Source organism: Pongo pygmaeus, chromosome 14 (genome assembly GCF_028885625.2).
Source record: "Pongo pygmaeus isolate AG05252 chromosome 14, NHGRI_mPonPyg2-v2.0_pri, whole genome shotgun sequence".
Classification (NCBI taxonomy): Eukaryota; Metazoa; Chordata; class Mammalia; order Primates; family Hominidae; genus Pongo; species Pongo pygmaeus.
This window is the reverse complement of record NC_072387.2, coordinates 25230335-25248205: the sequence shown is the minus strand read 5'-3', so window position 1 is coordinate 25248205 and position 17871 is coordinate 25230335. Positions and strand designations below refer to the sequence as shown.

The 17871-nt window shown below is 43.6% G+C and overlaps 1 protein-coding gene and 1 pseudogene across 1 annotated transcript; both read right to left on the bottom strand.

Moving 5' to 3' along the window:
* Positions 1 to 8877: 8877 nt before the first annotated feature.
* Positions 8878 to 12513, bottom strand: LOC134738066 (protein mono-ADP-ribosyltransferase PARP4-like). Its single transcript, XM_063650921.1, has 4 exons — positions 12436 to 12513; positions 11152 to 11232; positions 10081 to 10176; positions 8878 to 9470 (listed from the first exon to the last, which is right to left on the bottom strand). Exons 1-4 carry the CDS (start codon positions 12511 to 12513, stop codon positions 9321 to 9323), a joined length of 405 nt encoding a protein of 134 aa, XP_063506991.1. The 3' UTR covers positions 8878 to 9320.
* A 1489-nt stretch (positions 12514 to 14002) lies between these two features.
* On the bottom strand, positions 14003 to 14795 carry LOC129011860 (cyclin-Q-like; annotated as a pseudogene).
* Positions 14796 to 17871: the final 3076 nt, after the last annotated feature.

The window sequence follows — 17871 nt, the reverse complement described above, 5'->3', positions numbered from 1 at the left end:
ATACAATGTCTTGTTAACTATAGTCACCCTACCGCGTTATCAACTAGCAATGAGCATTGAACCGGTATTTCTCAAACTTTTAAATAGCATGATTCCCTCTTTAAAAAAAACCCACTTTATTGAAATATGATTGGCATACAAAAAGTCACCAATATTTAATGTATACAACTTGATGTGTTTGGAGATAAGTATACACCCGTGAAACCATCAAACCATCACTTATCAATGCCATGAACTTAGCCACCACTTCCAGAACTTTTCTTCCACCCGTTTTGTTTTGTTTTGTTCCCTTTTGTGGAAAGAGTACTTAACATAAGATAGACCTCTTAGCAAATGCTTAAGTATACCGTATTGGATTGTCAGTCATAGGCCCTGTATTGTACAGTAGTTCTCCAGCATGATTCCTTTTGTTTAACATAAAAATGTACCCTGATGTATTCTGAAACATGAAAATGACTGTTTTTTCTAAGTATAAAATTGTTATATTAAACATGCACTTTAAAACTACCTTCCCTGCACCCCCCACCAACATCTGCCTGCCCCATCACATGCAGAGGAGAGTGTGCTAAGCCTGAGCTTGGGGATATTAACCTCAATGGAGAGAGAATCCAGGCCCTAAGGAAACCAACACAGGGAGCAGAAAGCAGGGTGTGGCCCTAGGCAGGTGTGCAGGTTGAAGGATCTATGGCAATAATTTGAAAAATGACAGCAGTGATAATATGTACTAACCCATAGAGAACTGGTACCAGGTGCTGTTCTTTTATATGTTTAGCCACTTCCTGTGGAGCACGATTATCACACCCACATTGCAGATGAGAACACGGAGGCAGAGAAAGGTTAAGCAAATTTGTCTAAAGTCTCACACTAACAAGCAGCAGAGCCAGGAGTGGCTGTGGGATCCACACTCTTGACCATCTGCAGTATGCTCCCGGCAGGCTTTTGCGTGCACTGTCTCAAGTAGGGAAACTGGGCAGCTGTGATTATCCTGTTTAAACCCCAAACCCACTCTGTGAAGTAGACACTATCATTATCTCCACTATATGGATGAGGAAACTGAGGCTCAGACAGGTTACCTGACTTGCCCCAAATCACAAAGTGGGCTGGGACTCATGCTTACTTTTATGCTACATCAAGCCTTTTCCATTTCACTAAACTACTTTACATCAAAACAAGTAATCACAGATGCAGGACTGGGTCTTAGTACCAGTGCAGGGGTCAAATCTACAGGGTGTTTATTAGCTTAATAAATGGAGTGATAAGCTCTAACACAATATACATGTTGAATAATATCTGTATTCCCATGACCTTATGTGAAAATATTTAGAGTACAGGTACAAGTGCTTGTGCTCTACTTCACAGTGGGAAATTTATGTGGATTACAATCCATTAGTTCTAGAATCCAGGAAATTAAGATCTCACCCCATCATCTGTTCAGAGATGTTCATTTTCATGTGAGGAATAGTAACATTCATCAGCATGAGGTTCTGGTCTAATGTTGGTAGAGAAACACCAGCCAGCATCAAGCACACTGTTTCGTTCAGCTGTCTGTTTTGTTTTGTAGCAAGAGTTCCTCAGTGAAGGAAGCAGTATGATTTACACCCCAGTGCACAAGCCCCTTCCTTCACTACAGACTGACAATAGACAGTTCCTTGACCAGCTGCTTTGAGGAGCCCCATTCTAAACTATGAAGCCAGCTAACCACAGATTTAAGGAGAAATAAGACACATACCTCTGTCTGTAGACTGGAGTTCAGTCCAAGGCACAGCATCCTGCCAGTGCTGTGTGCACACTATTTCATCCTCCTCTATTACCTCCAGAAAGCACGGGATACTGTTGTCTGTTGTATCACATTTTATTTGTAAAAAGCAGCTGTCTAGAAGTACTTCTCATAGCTCATGACTTTCTGTTTCAGAACAACTTTGAAAACCATAGTCAGGACATTGACTTCCTTCGAGACTGCCTACTGATTCTTCCAGAAGACAGAGATCTACTGGGGTAGTCCAGGACTGACTGCAAAGAGGCTCAGGTGAGGCAGAGGCTATTGGCAGCCTAAGGTTGGCAGTCAAAAAGGCTGCAGAAGGTTGAAAATGAAAAGGAGAGGAAGCAGAGGGATGATAAGACCCAAAACCTCTGATGGGATCAGGGTCTGTAGGAAGAGAGAAATGAAGCTGGGGAGAATCCAGCTCAGGGAAGTTGCCAGCAGAAGGCCTGGTGGTAGGGCCTCCAGGAGGTTGCGGTGGAGCAGACTGTGAGGAGCTCAATGAGCTCCCTGAAAGAGCAATGCCACAGTAGGGTGCAGAAGGGGGGTTCTGGGGAGGTCCTGTGGGACAAGACACCGACTGTGGGATCCAGTCGGCACAACTGCCAGGCGCAGGGCCTTGGCTGAATTGAGATGCATCAAACTGTCTGGGAGGAACAGCAAAACCAAAACTAGCTATCTGACAATATGATGCAAAAGGCATGGAAGCAGCACTGTGAGGGTGGGCAGCCGGGGAAAGACAGGAACCAAAGGCTGGAGCAGAAACACAAAAATGGCTAGAAGTAGATGTTTCCGGCCGGGCGCGGTGGCTCACGCCTGTAATTCCAGCACTTTGGGAGGCCGAGGCGGGTGGATCACGAGGTCAGGAAATCAAGTCCATCCTGGCTAACACGGTGAAACCCCGTCTCTACAAAAAATTAGCCGGGTGTGGTGGCGGGTGCCTGTAGTCCCAGCTACTCGGGAGGCTGAGGCAGGAGAATGGTGTGAACCTGGGAGGCGGAGCTTGCCGTGAGCTGAGATCGCACCACTGCACTGCAGCATGGGTGACAGAGCGAGACTCCGTCTCAAAAAAAAAAAAAAAAAAAAAAAAGAAAGAAGTAGATGTTTCCCTTGGGCCGACTTTCTTAAATAGTGGTTCAGTTGCTGTTGGTTTACATGCCTCTGTCCAATTTAAATCCAATAGCTTTTCCACACCTCCACGTTCCAAAGTTGATGTGAAAGCTGGTAGTACACCTAAGCCATCCTCTTCAAAATCTTCAGAAACTTCTGGCTTAGATAATTTCATTTTTCTTTTGGTTTGGATGAACGTAATTCTTTAAGTTTTGGTTTGGATGAACGTAATTCTTGCCACTCAGAGGACACTAAAAGAGGCTGCCCAGAAGAGAGAATTATTAACCTAAGGGGAAAACACAGAATAAAAAGAACAATCAAGCAAACACTCTTCCTAGCACTTGACTTCCCACCCATCAGGCAGTTGCTCATCCAGAATCAGGATCATCAATGTGAGCTGGGATGTTGAAAATAACACCAGTGCTGGGCGAGGCGGCTCACACCTGTAATCTCAGCACTTTGGGAGGCCAAGGAGGAAGGATCGCTTGAGGCTAGGAGTTTGAGAACAGCTTGGGCGACATAGTGAGACTCCATCTTTACAAAAAATAAAAAATTAGCCAGGTGTAGTGGCTCACGCCTATAGTCCCAGCCACCTGGGAGGCTGAGGCAGGAGGAGTGCTTGAGCCTGGGAAGCTGAGGCAGCTATGAGTGCAGATTTGCACTACTGCTCTCCAGCCTGGGCGAGAGGGCAATACTCTGTCTCAAAAAAGAAAAAAAGGAAAGAAAATAATGCCACGAGAGACATTCAAGATCATTTCAGTACAAGGCCCTTTTTTTCTAGACATGGAAGCTGAGACCTGGAGAGAATATCAGCAATCAATAGATTGAAGACCTTCTCTCTTAGTTCTTAGAATTGTGGAATTTTAAACACCCCTCATTTTACACATGAGGGAACTGAGGAGCCACAGAAGTGACTTGCCCAAGATTTTACAATGAGCAGTATCACAGTGTGTACTTAGGCCTAAAATAAGATAGTCATTTGAAGTAAATTATTCTAGTATTTTATATTGCTTTACAGCAATATTAAGAAAATAAGAAAATGGAAAAACAGTCTCAAAAGCTTTATTTAGTTTTATTTATTTTTTGAGACTGGGTCTTGCTCTGTTGCCTGAGGCTGGAGTGCAATGGCACAATCACAACTCTTTATAGCCTCGAACTCCTGGGCTCAAGTGATCCTCTCACCTCAGCCTCCCCAGTAGCTGGGACCACAAGCATGTGGCACCACACCCAGCTAATTTTTAAATTATTCTTTTGTAGAGATATGATCTCGCTATGTTGACCAGGCTGATTTTGAACTCCTGGGCTCAAGTGATCCTCTCAGCTCGGCCTCTCAAAGTGCTAGGATTACAGGTGTGAGACACTCTGTCCAGCCAAAAGCTTTAAGGTAATTAAATGAACATATATTTATACCAGAATATGAATAATATGCATGCAAAACAAATTTTGAGGGATGCTATATTACTATTACTGTTTCCATCTAAATGGAAAGAGTGTTCCTCAAAAAGTTGCCTGTATCAAATCCAGTTTTATATGGATGACAAGTCCTTGATATTTTTGAAATAATTAGCCTGTAATTTTACCTGTGAATATGAGCTATTTAAAACAGGAGTAGTCCTTTCCCAACTCAGTCAAATTTTAAGTATATACCTGAATAATTAATATTATAGAACATATGAAAAGACAGATTTAAAAATAATGCTTACTTATCTAGTTAAATTTTTAAACATCAGAGAAGCAAACTGGAAAAGACAAATAGTGATGGACTAGACCTATCAGATATTAAAGTCTTTTATAAAATTACAATAATTATAGTAGATGAATCAAGGAACAGAGTAGATAAGTCCAGCAATAGCTCCTAAAACATGAGAATTACTAGATTATGAAGGTGGCATTTCAAGTCAATAGGAGGAAAAGGAATAGCCATCTGGAAAAGAAAAATGTTGGTTCCATATCTTTCATCCTATGCCAGGATAAATTTCAATTGGATGAAAAATTGAATGTAAACATGAAAACATAAAACTATTTAAAGAAATAAAGGGAAAAATTTTTAAGTATAATCTCTGACTAGGAAAGGTATTTCTAAGCATGATGAAAAGCAAAACAATACTAAACAAAAAGAAGAAACACAAAGATTAAAAATTTGACTGCATTAAAAAATCTGCATGACAAAAAGATAATAAGCAACATCAAAATAACACGTGGAATACCGGGAAACAAATTTTCACAACTCATATCACAAAGGGCTAACTTCCCTAACATAAAAAGTTTTCCTAAGATAAATAAGGAAATGACTAAAATCTCAATAAAAAAGATAAAAGAAATGAACAGATAACACACAGGAAGAGATACATAGGGCTTTAGAATATAAAACATGCTCCTCTTCATTCATAAAGAAACAAAAACGTAAATGTCACCAATACATTTTTCACCTGTAAGATTTGCAAAGATCAAAAATTTGATTAAGTCAGGTATTGTGGAGCATCCCAGCTACTCAGGAGGCTGAGGTGAGAGGATCACTGGAGGCCAGGAGTTCAAAGCTGTAGTGCTCTGTGATAGAGCCTGTGTATAGTCACTGCACCCCAGCCTGGGTGACAGAGTGAGACTCCATCTCAAAAAAAAAAAAAAAAAAAAAAAAGAATCATACTGAGAAATATGGGTTATTTTATGAAATTGCTTCTTGGATAGTATTTTTGTATTTTTTAGTAGAGACAGGGTTTTGCCATGTTGGCCAGGCTGGTCTTGAACTCTCAACCTCGGGTGATCCACCCACCTTGGCCTCCCAAAGTGTGGGGATTACAGGTGTGAGCCACCATGCCTGGCCTCATTATGATTCTTCTATTTGCCAAAATCACCCACTTGCTTCCTCTTTCCCTTCAAGTTCACAATTACTTATTTTGCTTAACCACACACCCACACCTTGATCATCTAAGGTGTGGCCCCCAATCTTTTTGGCAGCAGGGACTAGTTTCATGGAAGGCAATTTTTCTATGGACGGGGTTGGGCAGATGGTTTTGGGATGAAACTATTCCACCTCAGATCATCAGGCATTAGATTCTCAGAAAGAGCATTTAGATCCCTCCATGGGCTGTTCACAACAGGGTTCGGGGCTCCCATGACAATCTACTGCTGCTGCCGATGTGACAGGAGGCGAGCTCAGGCGGTAATGCTTGCTCACTGCCCCCCACCTTCTGTCGCGCAGCCCGGTTCCTGACAGGCCAGGGACTGCGGGTTGGGGACCCCTGATTTAAGGAACAGCATGGGCTCTGGACCCTCAATTTCTTGCTAAAGTGCCCTCAATTTCTTGCTAAAGTTATAGCATTGAATTTTTCAAATGATTTACTTTAAAAACTTGGATTAGGAGGTATGTTTTAAAAATGTCTGCCTCTCGCTTGTTCTCAATGTGCTTTCATGAGCGGGAGGGAACGAAGTGGACTTGGGGTTGGTGCAGAAGTCACTGCGCCTAAGCCCCGGCGTGGCTGCGGGAGGGCGCGAGCACCCAGCACTGAGCGCTGTCCTTCCTGAGCGCGTCCCAGCAGAAAAGGTGTTGTGCTCCCTGGAGGGTCTCATTTCACAATGAAGACGTATCAAATAAGGAAATGCCCCAAGCTTCAGTGAGTTGGGAAGGACCAAACAGACCCGGATGTCAGGGGCTCTATTGCGGCTGGCGTGTTACTGAATTCAGTGGAATGACTCCATGCGGAATGCTGCAGGTGCCACGTTTTGGTAAAACAGATATCGAGGGAGAGTAACAGAGGCTTGACATGTTTGCTAAATTACATGGTCCGTTCAAACAACTTATTGCAGCTAACATAAATATAAACTTTCAAGTCATCAAGCTAATGGATAATATTTTTCATCTGTTATGTTTGGATCTGGAAGTATTCAGATCCAAAGTATTTGCAACTTTAGTATGATATAATTTATCACCACACTATATTAAAACCTAAATTAATTTATAACTAATTTTGAAAATAACTTCAAAAATTTCTATAAACAGGCCAGGCGTGGTGGCTCACTCCTGTAATTCCAGCTACCTGGGAGTCTGAGGTAGGAGGATCTCTAGAGCCCAGGAGGTCAAGGCTGCAGTGAACTATGATGGTGCCACTGTACTCCAGCCTGGGCAACAGAGTGAGACCCTCTCTCAAAAAAAACAAAAATCTAAAAACAATACATGTGCACTATGAGAAAATTCGAAAATACAAGTAGACACAAGTAGACAGACACAAAGAAGAACATAAAAGCCATACAGAATGTCTTATCTGATCTCTGGCATATATCCCTCCAGACCTTTTCTGTGAACAAAGTACTTACGTGTGTGGCAGAGTGTAGAGGCATATCTCTTATTTTGTTAATTTGTTATTGTGGGAAAAATGTATATAACAATGTTTGCTATTTTAGTCATTTTAGAGGTTAGTGGCATGAAGCACACTCACACTGTTGTGCAACCATGACCATCTCCAGTTTCAGAGCTTCTTCTGGGTGTGCGTTTTTGAAACACATATAAGATAAGTATACATTTTCCAGGGCCCATTTTAACAGTGAGTCTCTCTTGTTTCAAGGACAAATGGTCGATTCTTAATTGTACATCAGAATTTTTTTTTCCAAAACAATGAACTTCCTACTCCTCCTGACTCCCCAAACTCTTTGTGTTTGCTTAAAGTATTATTTTTCTTTCATGGGCAATCCATGCCAATGGTTCAAAATTCAAAATATACAAAAGGGTGCACTGTAAGAAAGTAAGGCCAGGGGGTGGTGGCTCACGCCTGAAATCCCAGCACTTTGGAAGGCCAAGGCGGGTGGATCACTTGAGTTCAGGAGTTCGAGACTAGCCTGGCCAACATGGTGAAACCCTGTCTCTACTAAAAATACAAAAATTAGCTGGGTGTGGTGGCGCACAACTGTAATCTCAGCTACTCAGGAGACTGAGGCACGAGAATCACTTGAACCCAGGAAGCGGAGGTGGCAGTGAGCCGACATCGTGCCACTGCACTCCAGCCTGGGTGACAGAGTGAGACTCCGTCTCAAAAAAAAAAAAAAAAAAAAAAAAATTAAGATTAAAAAAAAAAGAAGAAAAAGCAAGTATCCCTCCAAACCCAAGGCCACTTAGCTTTCTGCCCCATCTGTTTGGGCAACAGTGTCTGTTTCAGACACCTTTGCGAATTAATAACTACAGCTAATATTTATCAAATATCCACAAGCTAGACATGTTATACTGGTCTCAGAACTCTTTACAACCACCTGAGGTGGATTTTACTGCTCTCCCCACTCGGGCATTAGGACTGGGGCATTGGGAAGGTCAAGTCCCATAGAGTGAAGTGCGGGCTGGGGTTCAGACCTGAGCAGTCGGCCACAGCACCTGTGATCTTAACCATTATATTTACTGACTTTCCATCATCTACCTTTTATGATCTTTGCCAACCTGACAGAGTTAAAAAATAAAAAGGAATCTCATGGCAGTTTTTATATTTTAACTTCTTTTAGCAACAAGGTTGCACATCTTTCATATATTATTTTCTTATTTATGATCAAATCCTCACTCTGTCACCCAGGCTGGAGTGTAGGGTGCCATTTTGGCTCACTGCAACCTCTGCCTCCTGGGTTCAAGCATCCTCCTGCCACAGCCTCTTGAATAGCTGGGATTACAGGCATGCACCACCACGCCCAGCTAATTTTTGTATTTTTTTTTGGAGAGACGGGGTTTCACCATTTTGCCCAGGCTGGTCTTGAACTTCTGGGCTCAAGCTGTCTGCTGCCTCGGCCTCCCAAAGTGCTGGGATAACAAGCATGAGCCACTGCGCCCAGCCTAAAAAACTTTTTGTAGAGATGAGGTCTCGCTTTGTTGCCCAGGCTGGCCTCAAACTCCTGGCTGAAGTGATTTTTCCCACCTCAGCTTCCCAAAGTGCTGGGATTACAGGCATGAACCACGATGCCGGATCAGATTTTAAATTTTTAAATTTTGGAAATTTTAGTTTTTTTAACCTAGAGACCTAAGAAGGTTGTCAGCACTGTGTTGTTCCTTTGCTTTTGAATTTTTCTTCCAATTTTTATTTAAGCCACATTTTTCCATTTCTATTATGTTTCTGGTTATAAGGGCCACGGTATAAAGCACTATAAACTTTAAGAAATACTGGTGGTGAATTTAGATTATTAGATAGCACTTCTGTTGATAATTTCATGACAAACCTATTACACTACCTAAATGACTTTAGCTTCCTGGATGACAATCTATTTGCCCATGACAGAAGCACAGCCACAGCTGTTCTCTTTTTGTACTCTACAGCTCCATTCACACATTGTGAAGTCTCTGCAATGCAACATGATGTAATTCAACATTTTATAAATGCATGAATATTTTCCATCATCAGGGATACAACTTCTTCATGTACAGGTAAGAAGGGAGCTATTTTAGCAAAGGGTTCCCTTCATCTTCATGAAAAAACAAAGCTCAATATCAACTTATTTGGTAATCAGCGTTTACCTGGTTCCTGACGGCTCCTTGGGGCTCCCCCTGCCAGCTCATGTAGGGCAGGAAGTCTACATCTTCTTTGGCAATAAGTTCAGAAACTTTTCGAATATCAGGAAAAGGCGACTCATTCTCATCCTATATTGAATGACAAATAGATTAAATCAAACAGACGTTATCCCATTAAATGATGATTACACATTCTAAAGCCTATGGGTGTTGGCTTGGGATACGCTGGTGTGTGGGACTGGAGCTTGTGCCGTGGGCCACAAGTGTGAGGGAAAGTGGGGAGGTGGAGTGACTTTCCTCTTTACACAGCACTGGCCACTGTGCTGGGCACGTTACGTGAATTTTCGCCTTAAATTTATGAAGGGGGAAGGGGCTCTCAGAGAACCCAGGCCTTTTCTATTTTTTGAGCGTCTTGGATTAATAAAAGACAATAAATGCCAAAACTGTAACAAAATTATAGTGTATCCGAAAAATACACATTAGCTAATTATCAGTAACAATCATAACATTAAAAATGATAACATACTCAACTCATTTAGAAAGATCACCCTAAGTTCCAACACCGAAGCCCCCCCATGAATGGGAGGCTGGGACTCGTGGGGCCTACTGGCCTGTCTGCAACCCACGCTTCACAGGCCCGGGGTGTGGGTGTTGCCATTAACCATCAAAGCAAGGGTGACTTTCTTAATGTGGAAATCTAAATAAAATAATTTAACCTCGAATTAACAATAATACATACCCTTTTCTCAACTGCCATGAAGCTTGTAAATTGTATTATGAGAGAGTTTTCTTTACTGAGTTTAATAATCAGAGATTTCAAGGTTTGTTTCTTCATCTAGGATAGAATAAAACATAAGTCATGTCCTGTTTTGTTTATTTCTATTTAGCTATGTCAGTAAATCATTTTAAGATTTGTATTTCAGACTAAATATTGAATTGTAGGTCCCATCTAAATCGGTGGCTCAATATTCCCTTTAAAATGAGATGAACTGTCTTAGCCATAGAAAATGTCACTCTTCATTATTCAGCTCCCTGTAGTTCACAGAGAGCTCTCCCGGGCAGTGGGCTTCCTCATTCTTTCACAGTCTGTGGCTCCCAATTTAAAGCTGAGGAATGGGAAAGACGGAATGACTTGTTCAGGATAAAAGGGCCTTAAACAAAACAGCACACAGAGGCTGCCAACCCAGGGGCATCTAAGGAGAACAGGGAGACCACCAGGTGGCCATCTGTCACTAGAACTGTCTGTGGGGGTCTCCAGGGCCTGCTGTCATGCTGGCACCTTCTTGTGGGAATGGCATTGAGGACTAATGCTCACAGCCTTGCTGAAGATCTCATCCCTCAGAGAACAGCTGGGCAGTCCCGGTGGCCTGGCTGAGGGGCCCCTCTGCTGAGGCCCTGGTCTGCACAGCATGGGGGGAGTCAGGTGGGCTTTGGCAGGTCACTCAGCATTTCGCTCTCAGGACTGTCATCAGTAAGATGGGAATACTAACGCTACCACACAAGAGATCTGAGGTGACGTCCACTACAGGCACTCACCGAGTGTTCTCTAAGCCCTCCTCAGGCTTTTTCTGATAAGTAAAACATCATAGAATTTTCTGGAAACCACTGACATCCACTCTTTTGTTAATTCATTCAACAAACATTTACCACACACCCCACATCCCAGGCACAGTGTCACAGATACAGTGATGAATGCCCTGTTACCACAGTCTCCTCCACGCAGCTGACCTCACTTCTATTTCCACAGATAAATCAACGTAAGAATGCTCAAGAAGAATGTCTAATAGTTTTTACAATGAAAAGAACAAACCTCATGACTGGTTTCATTTTCATGAAGAATGCCATCTTTGTAATCTCTGATTAGATCTCGGGTTGCCAGCTTGTGGATCATCTGTGTTTAAGTAGCAAAGGAAAAAAAGAGATTCACTTGGCTTCTAATAAAAGACTTGCAAAGAACATCATTTTAAAAATGGAGGTATAATCTGCATACAGTAAAATGCACTCCTCTTAAATATACAGTTTGATGATCTTAAGGGATGTATACAGTTGTGTGACCACTGTTGAAGTGAAGACACAGAACATTCTTTTTACCCTGAAAGGTTCCTGTGCGCCCCTGTGTAGCTTCCTCCAGCTCTGGCAGCTCCTTATCTGTTTTCTGTCCCTAGAGTTTTGCTTTTTCTATAAAAGGCCATTTTGTCAATTCATTTTATTTAAAAAATTGAAAACTTCTTTTCTACCATAGGAAGAGCCACCTTAGTGCTGGGATGCTCATCCATGAACATGGTCTGCACTCTGCAGGGTGAGGACTGCACAATGTGCACTACCAGGTGCTTCCTCTCCAACAACTGAGAGATGGAACTCTCCTTCATTCCAACTCTTGTAATTTTGTCATTGATAGGGCTGCTTCTCACAGAGGAAGTACAACTTGCTGTGATTTTATGGAAAACGACCTCTTCCCAGGTAAAATTATTTTACCTTCTTTCCCCCTTCGATCTAACTTTTAAAAATACACTTTTAATTTATTCTCCCTTATCAGTACCCACAAAGATCTAATTTTTAAAGCAATATTGAACTTAAGTTCTATACATAAGTCAGTGGCAACTAATAAGTCAATGATACCGATTTAGTGCTGAAAAGTAAGTTATACATTTTTGAGAAAAAAACCAGCAATGTCTGGGAAATGATTTATCTGGTTATACTAATACTCCTTTGAATAAAAAAACTACATAAATAGCATATATAGGCTAAACTATAGTGGATTCAGTACCAGTCCAAATGTTGCTTGTTGGTAATAGTTTGCGATAGTGTGATATGTAAAAAGGTAAAATAGGCCACCCCAAAAGAGGCTTCTTTGGCATATTTTGAGATGCTATTCAGAGGGACAGCAGACACAGGAGTAGCTCTGAAAAGCGGTCCGTTTGTAGGGAATATTTGCATCTGCAGAGGAATCATATGTCAGTGAAGGAAACAGCAGATGCAAACAGGCTTTCTCTGAGACCCCCTTATCTGCCTTATCCAGATTTAGGAAAGATGAACTCCCAGGAAGAGGAGGCTAAAGTCTGATACTTTAAAGGGATGATAGAGAAACTGTTACCAGAGGTGCTTCTATTCTCTCTGAGAGCTGCTGCCTGCCAGACTTCATCTGCATCACAAGAAAGCCTTTGCTAACCATGTGTTTCCTCCCCTTACCCTCCCACAACCTGTCCCCACCTCCCCCCAGGAGCCCCACACCCCTACCCGCTTCTGTACAGTATGAAACTTCACTCATCTGGCCCTTCTTTGAGTCTCATGTGGCTCTTGCACATATAAGGACATCTGCATGTCTTTTGCTCTGTTAATCTATTGTTGGATTATTTTATAGACCAAACATCGAAACTTCAGGGGGAAAGTTTGAACTTCCCTACAGACATAAGAAATGTATGTATTTGTTATTCCTAACAGGACACTTCAACCACACCTGAGTTTATGTTAATGAGGTGGCTTTTAGAAAGTCCCACGGTGAGGTCTGGTTGCTGGGGAACCAACCATATGATTAGAGGGCTGGAACTTTCAGCCCCACTCCCCAACCTCCAGGGAGGGGAGAGTTAATCACCAATGGCCAATGATTTAATCAACCAGGCCTTTGTAATGAAACCTGCATTAAAAACCCCACCTAAAGGGGTTCAGGGAGCTTCTGGGTCAGCACTCCTGTGCCAGGAGGATGGTGCACCCCAACTGTATGTTAGACAGAGGCTCCTGTGCTTGGGACTATCCTGGGCCTTACCCTATATACCTCTTCATCTGGCTGTTCATTCGTATCCTTTATAATATTCTTTGCAATAAATCAGTAATACTAAACTTTTCCTGAGTTCTGTGAGCTGTTACAGGAAATTACTGAACCTGAGAAAGGGTTGTGGGAACACTGACTTGGAGCTGATCAGAAGTGTGGGTAACCTGGGGACCCACTACTTGCTACTGGTGTCTGGAGTGGGGAACGGTCTTGTGGGACTGAGCCCCTCACCCTGTGAGGTCTGTGCCAACCCCAGGCAGCTAGTGTCAGAACTGAATTAAATTGTCTGACATGCGACTGGTGTCAGAGAATTGGTTGGGAAAAACACATATCTGGAAACCAGAAATGGTGTGAGTATGGGGGAAACAGGAATTTTTTCTTTCATAATTCATTTGCTTTTAATCAAAACATGGAAAAAACCCACATCCTCAATATACGATATGATCTACTCTTAGTCCAGTACTTTTATAACTAATATTTCTAAGTAGCGTCAGTAGACCAGTGGCATGTAACTTTTTTTTTGGCTTGTATCACCTTTTATTACACAAAATAGATTTCAGCCACGTTGCACATTCATTCTCGCTATAAATCTGGCTTTAAAAAAATCCCTAGGGATTCAGTCTCATCGATTTCATGATTTTCCTTTCATTGATGTCATGCCTCTATTGTAGTCAGAGTCCTCTCAAAGGACAAAAGCAGATGTGGCTGCCTTGGGTCAGCTGCACACAGTGCACTCCCGGCCTGCCCGCTGGAGGCGCGGCTCCCACCATCACCTGGACCGTGACTGCTAGGGACTGTCAAAGCGGCAGCATGCCATCGCCTTCTCCAGAAGCACAACCAGTCCTCCCAGCTGGTCCTCTGAGGACCAGCCATCGTGGCGACGTGGTGGCAATGTCCCCAGGCAGCCGACCATCCTGGGCTTCTCTTTGCACAGGCCTGGGCCAGGGCCTTAGGGGATCTCTGTGTCCGTGATATAAATCTGAATGAGATCAGACACAATATTATCAATGATTGGTAAGGTCGTCACCAAACCTGCCACCACAGCTTCTCAGCCTCGACCTCGGCGGGCACCTCAGCTCCGTAGACCTGCAGGGCCAGGTAGAGCACCGCCACGGCGATGTGCTGGGCCTGGAAGCGGAGGCACAGCCCCCCGTGGTAGCTGCCCCGCGGCAGGGCCCAGGCAGTGAGGGCAACGGGGGTCCGCTGCCAGCTGTGGCGGTTCAGCCAGTTCTTGAGGGAAACCAAGTAGTGGAGCAGGTACTTGTGTGGATGCTGGAAGGAGACCTGAAGTGCAGAGCTCTCAGCATGAGAAGCTGACACTGTACAATGCTGTCCCGGAGCTCCCAGAAGCGGGAGTCCAATTCCAGGGGCTCACCGCTTGGGTTAAAGTACCTGTTGGACACATTGATGATGTCACGAGTCCGCAGGTGCTGCTCTTCCACTTTGCAGGCCAAGTAAATGGAAGACATGGCAATCAGGTAAGGGTCACAGGCGTCCAGGTTGGTCTCGTAGAACTTACGGTAAATGGTGCAAGCAGTGGCAATGGGAATGGACCGCATCCCTAGCTTGACACTTGCCTCCATGATGAACCTCGCCACTCGGAAGTGCACCCTGGTTTCCGGCGCCGACTGCCCCTCCGGGCCCCGCGCTGCGGGCCGCGCTCCGCCGCCCTCCCGGGCTTCCATGAGGCCCCGCGGCCCGGCAGAAGGAGAGGCGGCCCCAGCGCGCAGAGGCCAGCAGAGTCCGGGGGAGGGGGTGGGGTGCTCGCGGCGGACGCCCCGCCCTCGTTCCGCCCCGCAGGGCCCGCACCCCAGTGGCGTGTAACTTTTATTGAGTCATGAACATCTTTGAGAACCTCTCTAGAAAAATTTCCAAGCATAAATGCCATATTTAATTGCAGATATTGCCACCCACTGACGCCCATATAGACACACCTAGACCCAACTACCCCGGATGAAGAAGTGCTGCGTTGAAACCTAAGGAAAGTATACTCATTTGTACAGATGGCCCATCTCCACATCGTGTAATGAAATTTCAACACAGGAAAACAACAAAGGAAGTACAGACAGCAGGGGATCCAATCTTTTGGCTTCCCTGGGCCACAACGGAAGAAGAAGAATTGTCTTGCGCGACACATAAAATACACTAACACTAACGACAGCTGATGAGCTGAAAAAAAACTTGCAAAAAATTTTCATAATATTTTAAGAAAGTTTACGAATTTGTGTTGGGCCGCATTCAAAGCTGCCCTGGGCTGTGGGTTGGACAAGCTTGACATAGAGCATTGTATACGGAAATATAAAATCATAACTTTCAAACAACGAGTCGATAGTTTAGGTTTTGAATCTTAAAGTTCCAGTTGTCTTCTGAAGCTCAATAGTCGACACTACTGTACAAAAATTCTTTCTCTTAAATTAGTGCACATAGAGTTGCCTGAAATGGGGAAAAAATTAAATTCCTCATTAGCCTTTCCACTCTGCAGTGTCTTGGTTTAACAGAAATTCTTTTGGTAATTTCCTGTCCCCTTTCAATAAAAACTAGAAGCCTCCCCAAAGCCCTGGCTAACCACCAGCTGTGTTCCCAGACGAAGAAAATCTGCTGGTGAGAAGGGGAGGGAAGAAGACAGAAAAAAAATTAGCAAAATATATTGGTCTTCCCATAGAATAACAAACTCTGTGCCTTCTTACCTGTGTGCCGTGAGGAATGAATCCATAGACAAGGAGTCGATCATTGCGAAACAAGGACGGCACCTGGGCAGGGGCCTGCAGGGCCTCGGGCCCATCTGGATTGAGTTGCTGCCATTTGATGGAGACAGAGTGGCAACTCGGAGAACATAGCCTGGTCATTTGGTCTTCTATTTATAAAAGAGGAATTATTTCTCTTTCAATGCTCCATCCAGAAAATAGTTACTTCACATTTAAAATAAAGTATACATTCTATCTTTCGGGAATTTTATAACTCTATGGTATTTTCTCTCCCTCCTGCTACAGGGTACTTTCCCGAAAAGATTTTAAACAGAATTTTATTTTATTTTACTTTATTTATTTATTCTATTTTGAGATGGAGTCTTGCTCTGTCACCTAGGCTGGAGTGCACTGGCGCAATCTTGGCTCACTGCAACCTCCCCCTCCCAGGTTCAAGTGATTTTCCTGCCTCAGCCTCCTAAGTAGCTGGGACTACAGGCATGTGCCACCACACCTGGCTAATTTTTGTATTTTTAGTAGAGATGGGGTTTCACCATGTTGCCCAGGCTGGTCTTGAACTCCTGACCTCACGTGTCCACCTGCTTCAGCCTCCCAAAGTGCTGGGGTTATAGGCATGAGCCACCACGCCCAGCTAGAATTTTAAATAATAGCATGATCACATCCTTTACATTTACAAAGCATCCTGAAATTATGCCTTTAGCTAATTACTAATATGCAACCTTGGTATGAGTAGATTCCAGTACTTGATATTTCTCCAAAGAAGATACACAAAAGCCAGCAAGTGCATGCAAAGATGCTTGATGTCACTAGTCATTAGGGAAGTGTAAATCAGAACCACAGTGAGATCCCATTTCACACCCAGTGGGATGGCTGTTATTAAAAAACAAGTGGTGGCTGGGCAGAGTGGCTCATGCCTGTAATCCCAGCACTTTGGGAGGCCAAGGCAGGCAGATTGCTTGAGCCTGGGATTCGAGACCAGCCTGGGCCCATGGCGAAATGCTGTCTCTACAAAAAATTAGCCGGGTGTGGTGGTGTGGGCCTGTAGTCCCACCTACTTGGAGGGCTGAAGCAGGAGGATGGCTTGAGACCCAGATGTCAGGGCTGCAGTGAGCAAAGATTAAGCCACTCCATTCCAGCCTGGGTGACAAAGTGATACGCTGTCTCAAAAAACACCTACAGCAAACAAAAACCAAACAGACAAATAAAAAACAATAGGAAAAAAAGTGGTGGCATACACCTGTAGTCCCAGCTACTCTGGAGGCTGAGGTGGGAGGATCGCTTGGGCTCAGGAAGTCGAGGCTGTGGTGAGCTATGATTGCACCACTACACTCCAGCCTAGACGACCAAGTGACACCGTGTCTCAAAAACCAAAACAAACCAAAGAAAAGCTGGTTGATTTCAATCAATATGGAAAAAACCGGAATGATGAGTGTTGGTGAGGATGTGGAAAAACTGGAATCCTGGTGCACTGGTGGTGGGAATGTAAAATGATGCAGCTGCTATGGAAGATAGCATGGCAATTCCCCAAAAAACTAAACATAGAATGAGCATATGATCCAGCAATCCCACGCTGCACATGTATCCAGAATTGAAAGCAGACTCAAACAGACACTTGTACACCAATGCTCATAGCAGCATTATTCACAATAGCCAAAGGACAGAAACAACCCAAGTGTCCACCGATGGATGAATGGATAAGCAAAATATGGTCCATCCATGCAATGGAATATTATTCAGCTTTAAAAAGAAGGGAAATTCTGACACATGCTTCAACATAGATGGACGTTAAAAACATCATTCTAAGTGAAATAAGCCAGACATAAAGGGACAATGTCCTATGACTCCACTTATATGAGATACTCAGAAAAGGCAAAGTCATAGAGACAGAACGTAGAGTCGTGGTAGCAGGCACTGGGCGTAGGAGGGAATGTGGAGTTACTGTTTAATGGGTACATAGTTTCTGTTTGGGCTGATGAAATAGTTTGAAGATGGTGATGGTTGCACAGAATTGTGAATGTAGCTAACAGCACTATTGTACACTTAAAAAAGGTTAAAA

Bases quoted from the DNA above. Each gene is read 5' to 3' on its own strand.
- LOC134738066 (XM_063650921.1), bottom strand. From the start codon at position 12,513: ATGGTTAGCAAAGGCTTTCTTGTGATGCAGATGAAGTCTGGCAGGCAG. The intron at 11,233-12,435 runs GTAACAGTTTCT...ACTTAAACACAG, and splicing joins AGAGAATAGAAGCACCTCTG to ATGATCCACAAGCTGGCAAC. The intron at 9,471-10,080 runs GTATGTATTATT...CATTCAATATAG, and splicing joins TCATGGCAGTTGAGAAAAGG to GATGAGAATGAGTCGCCTTT.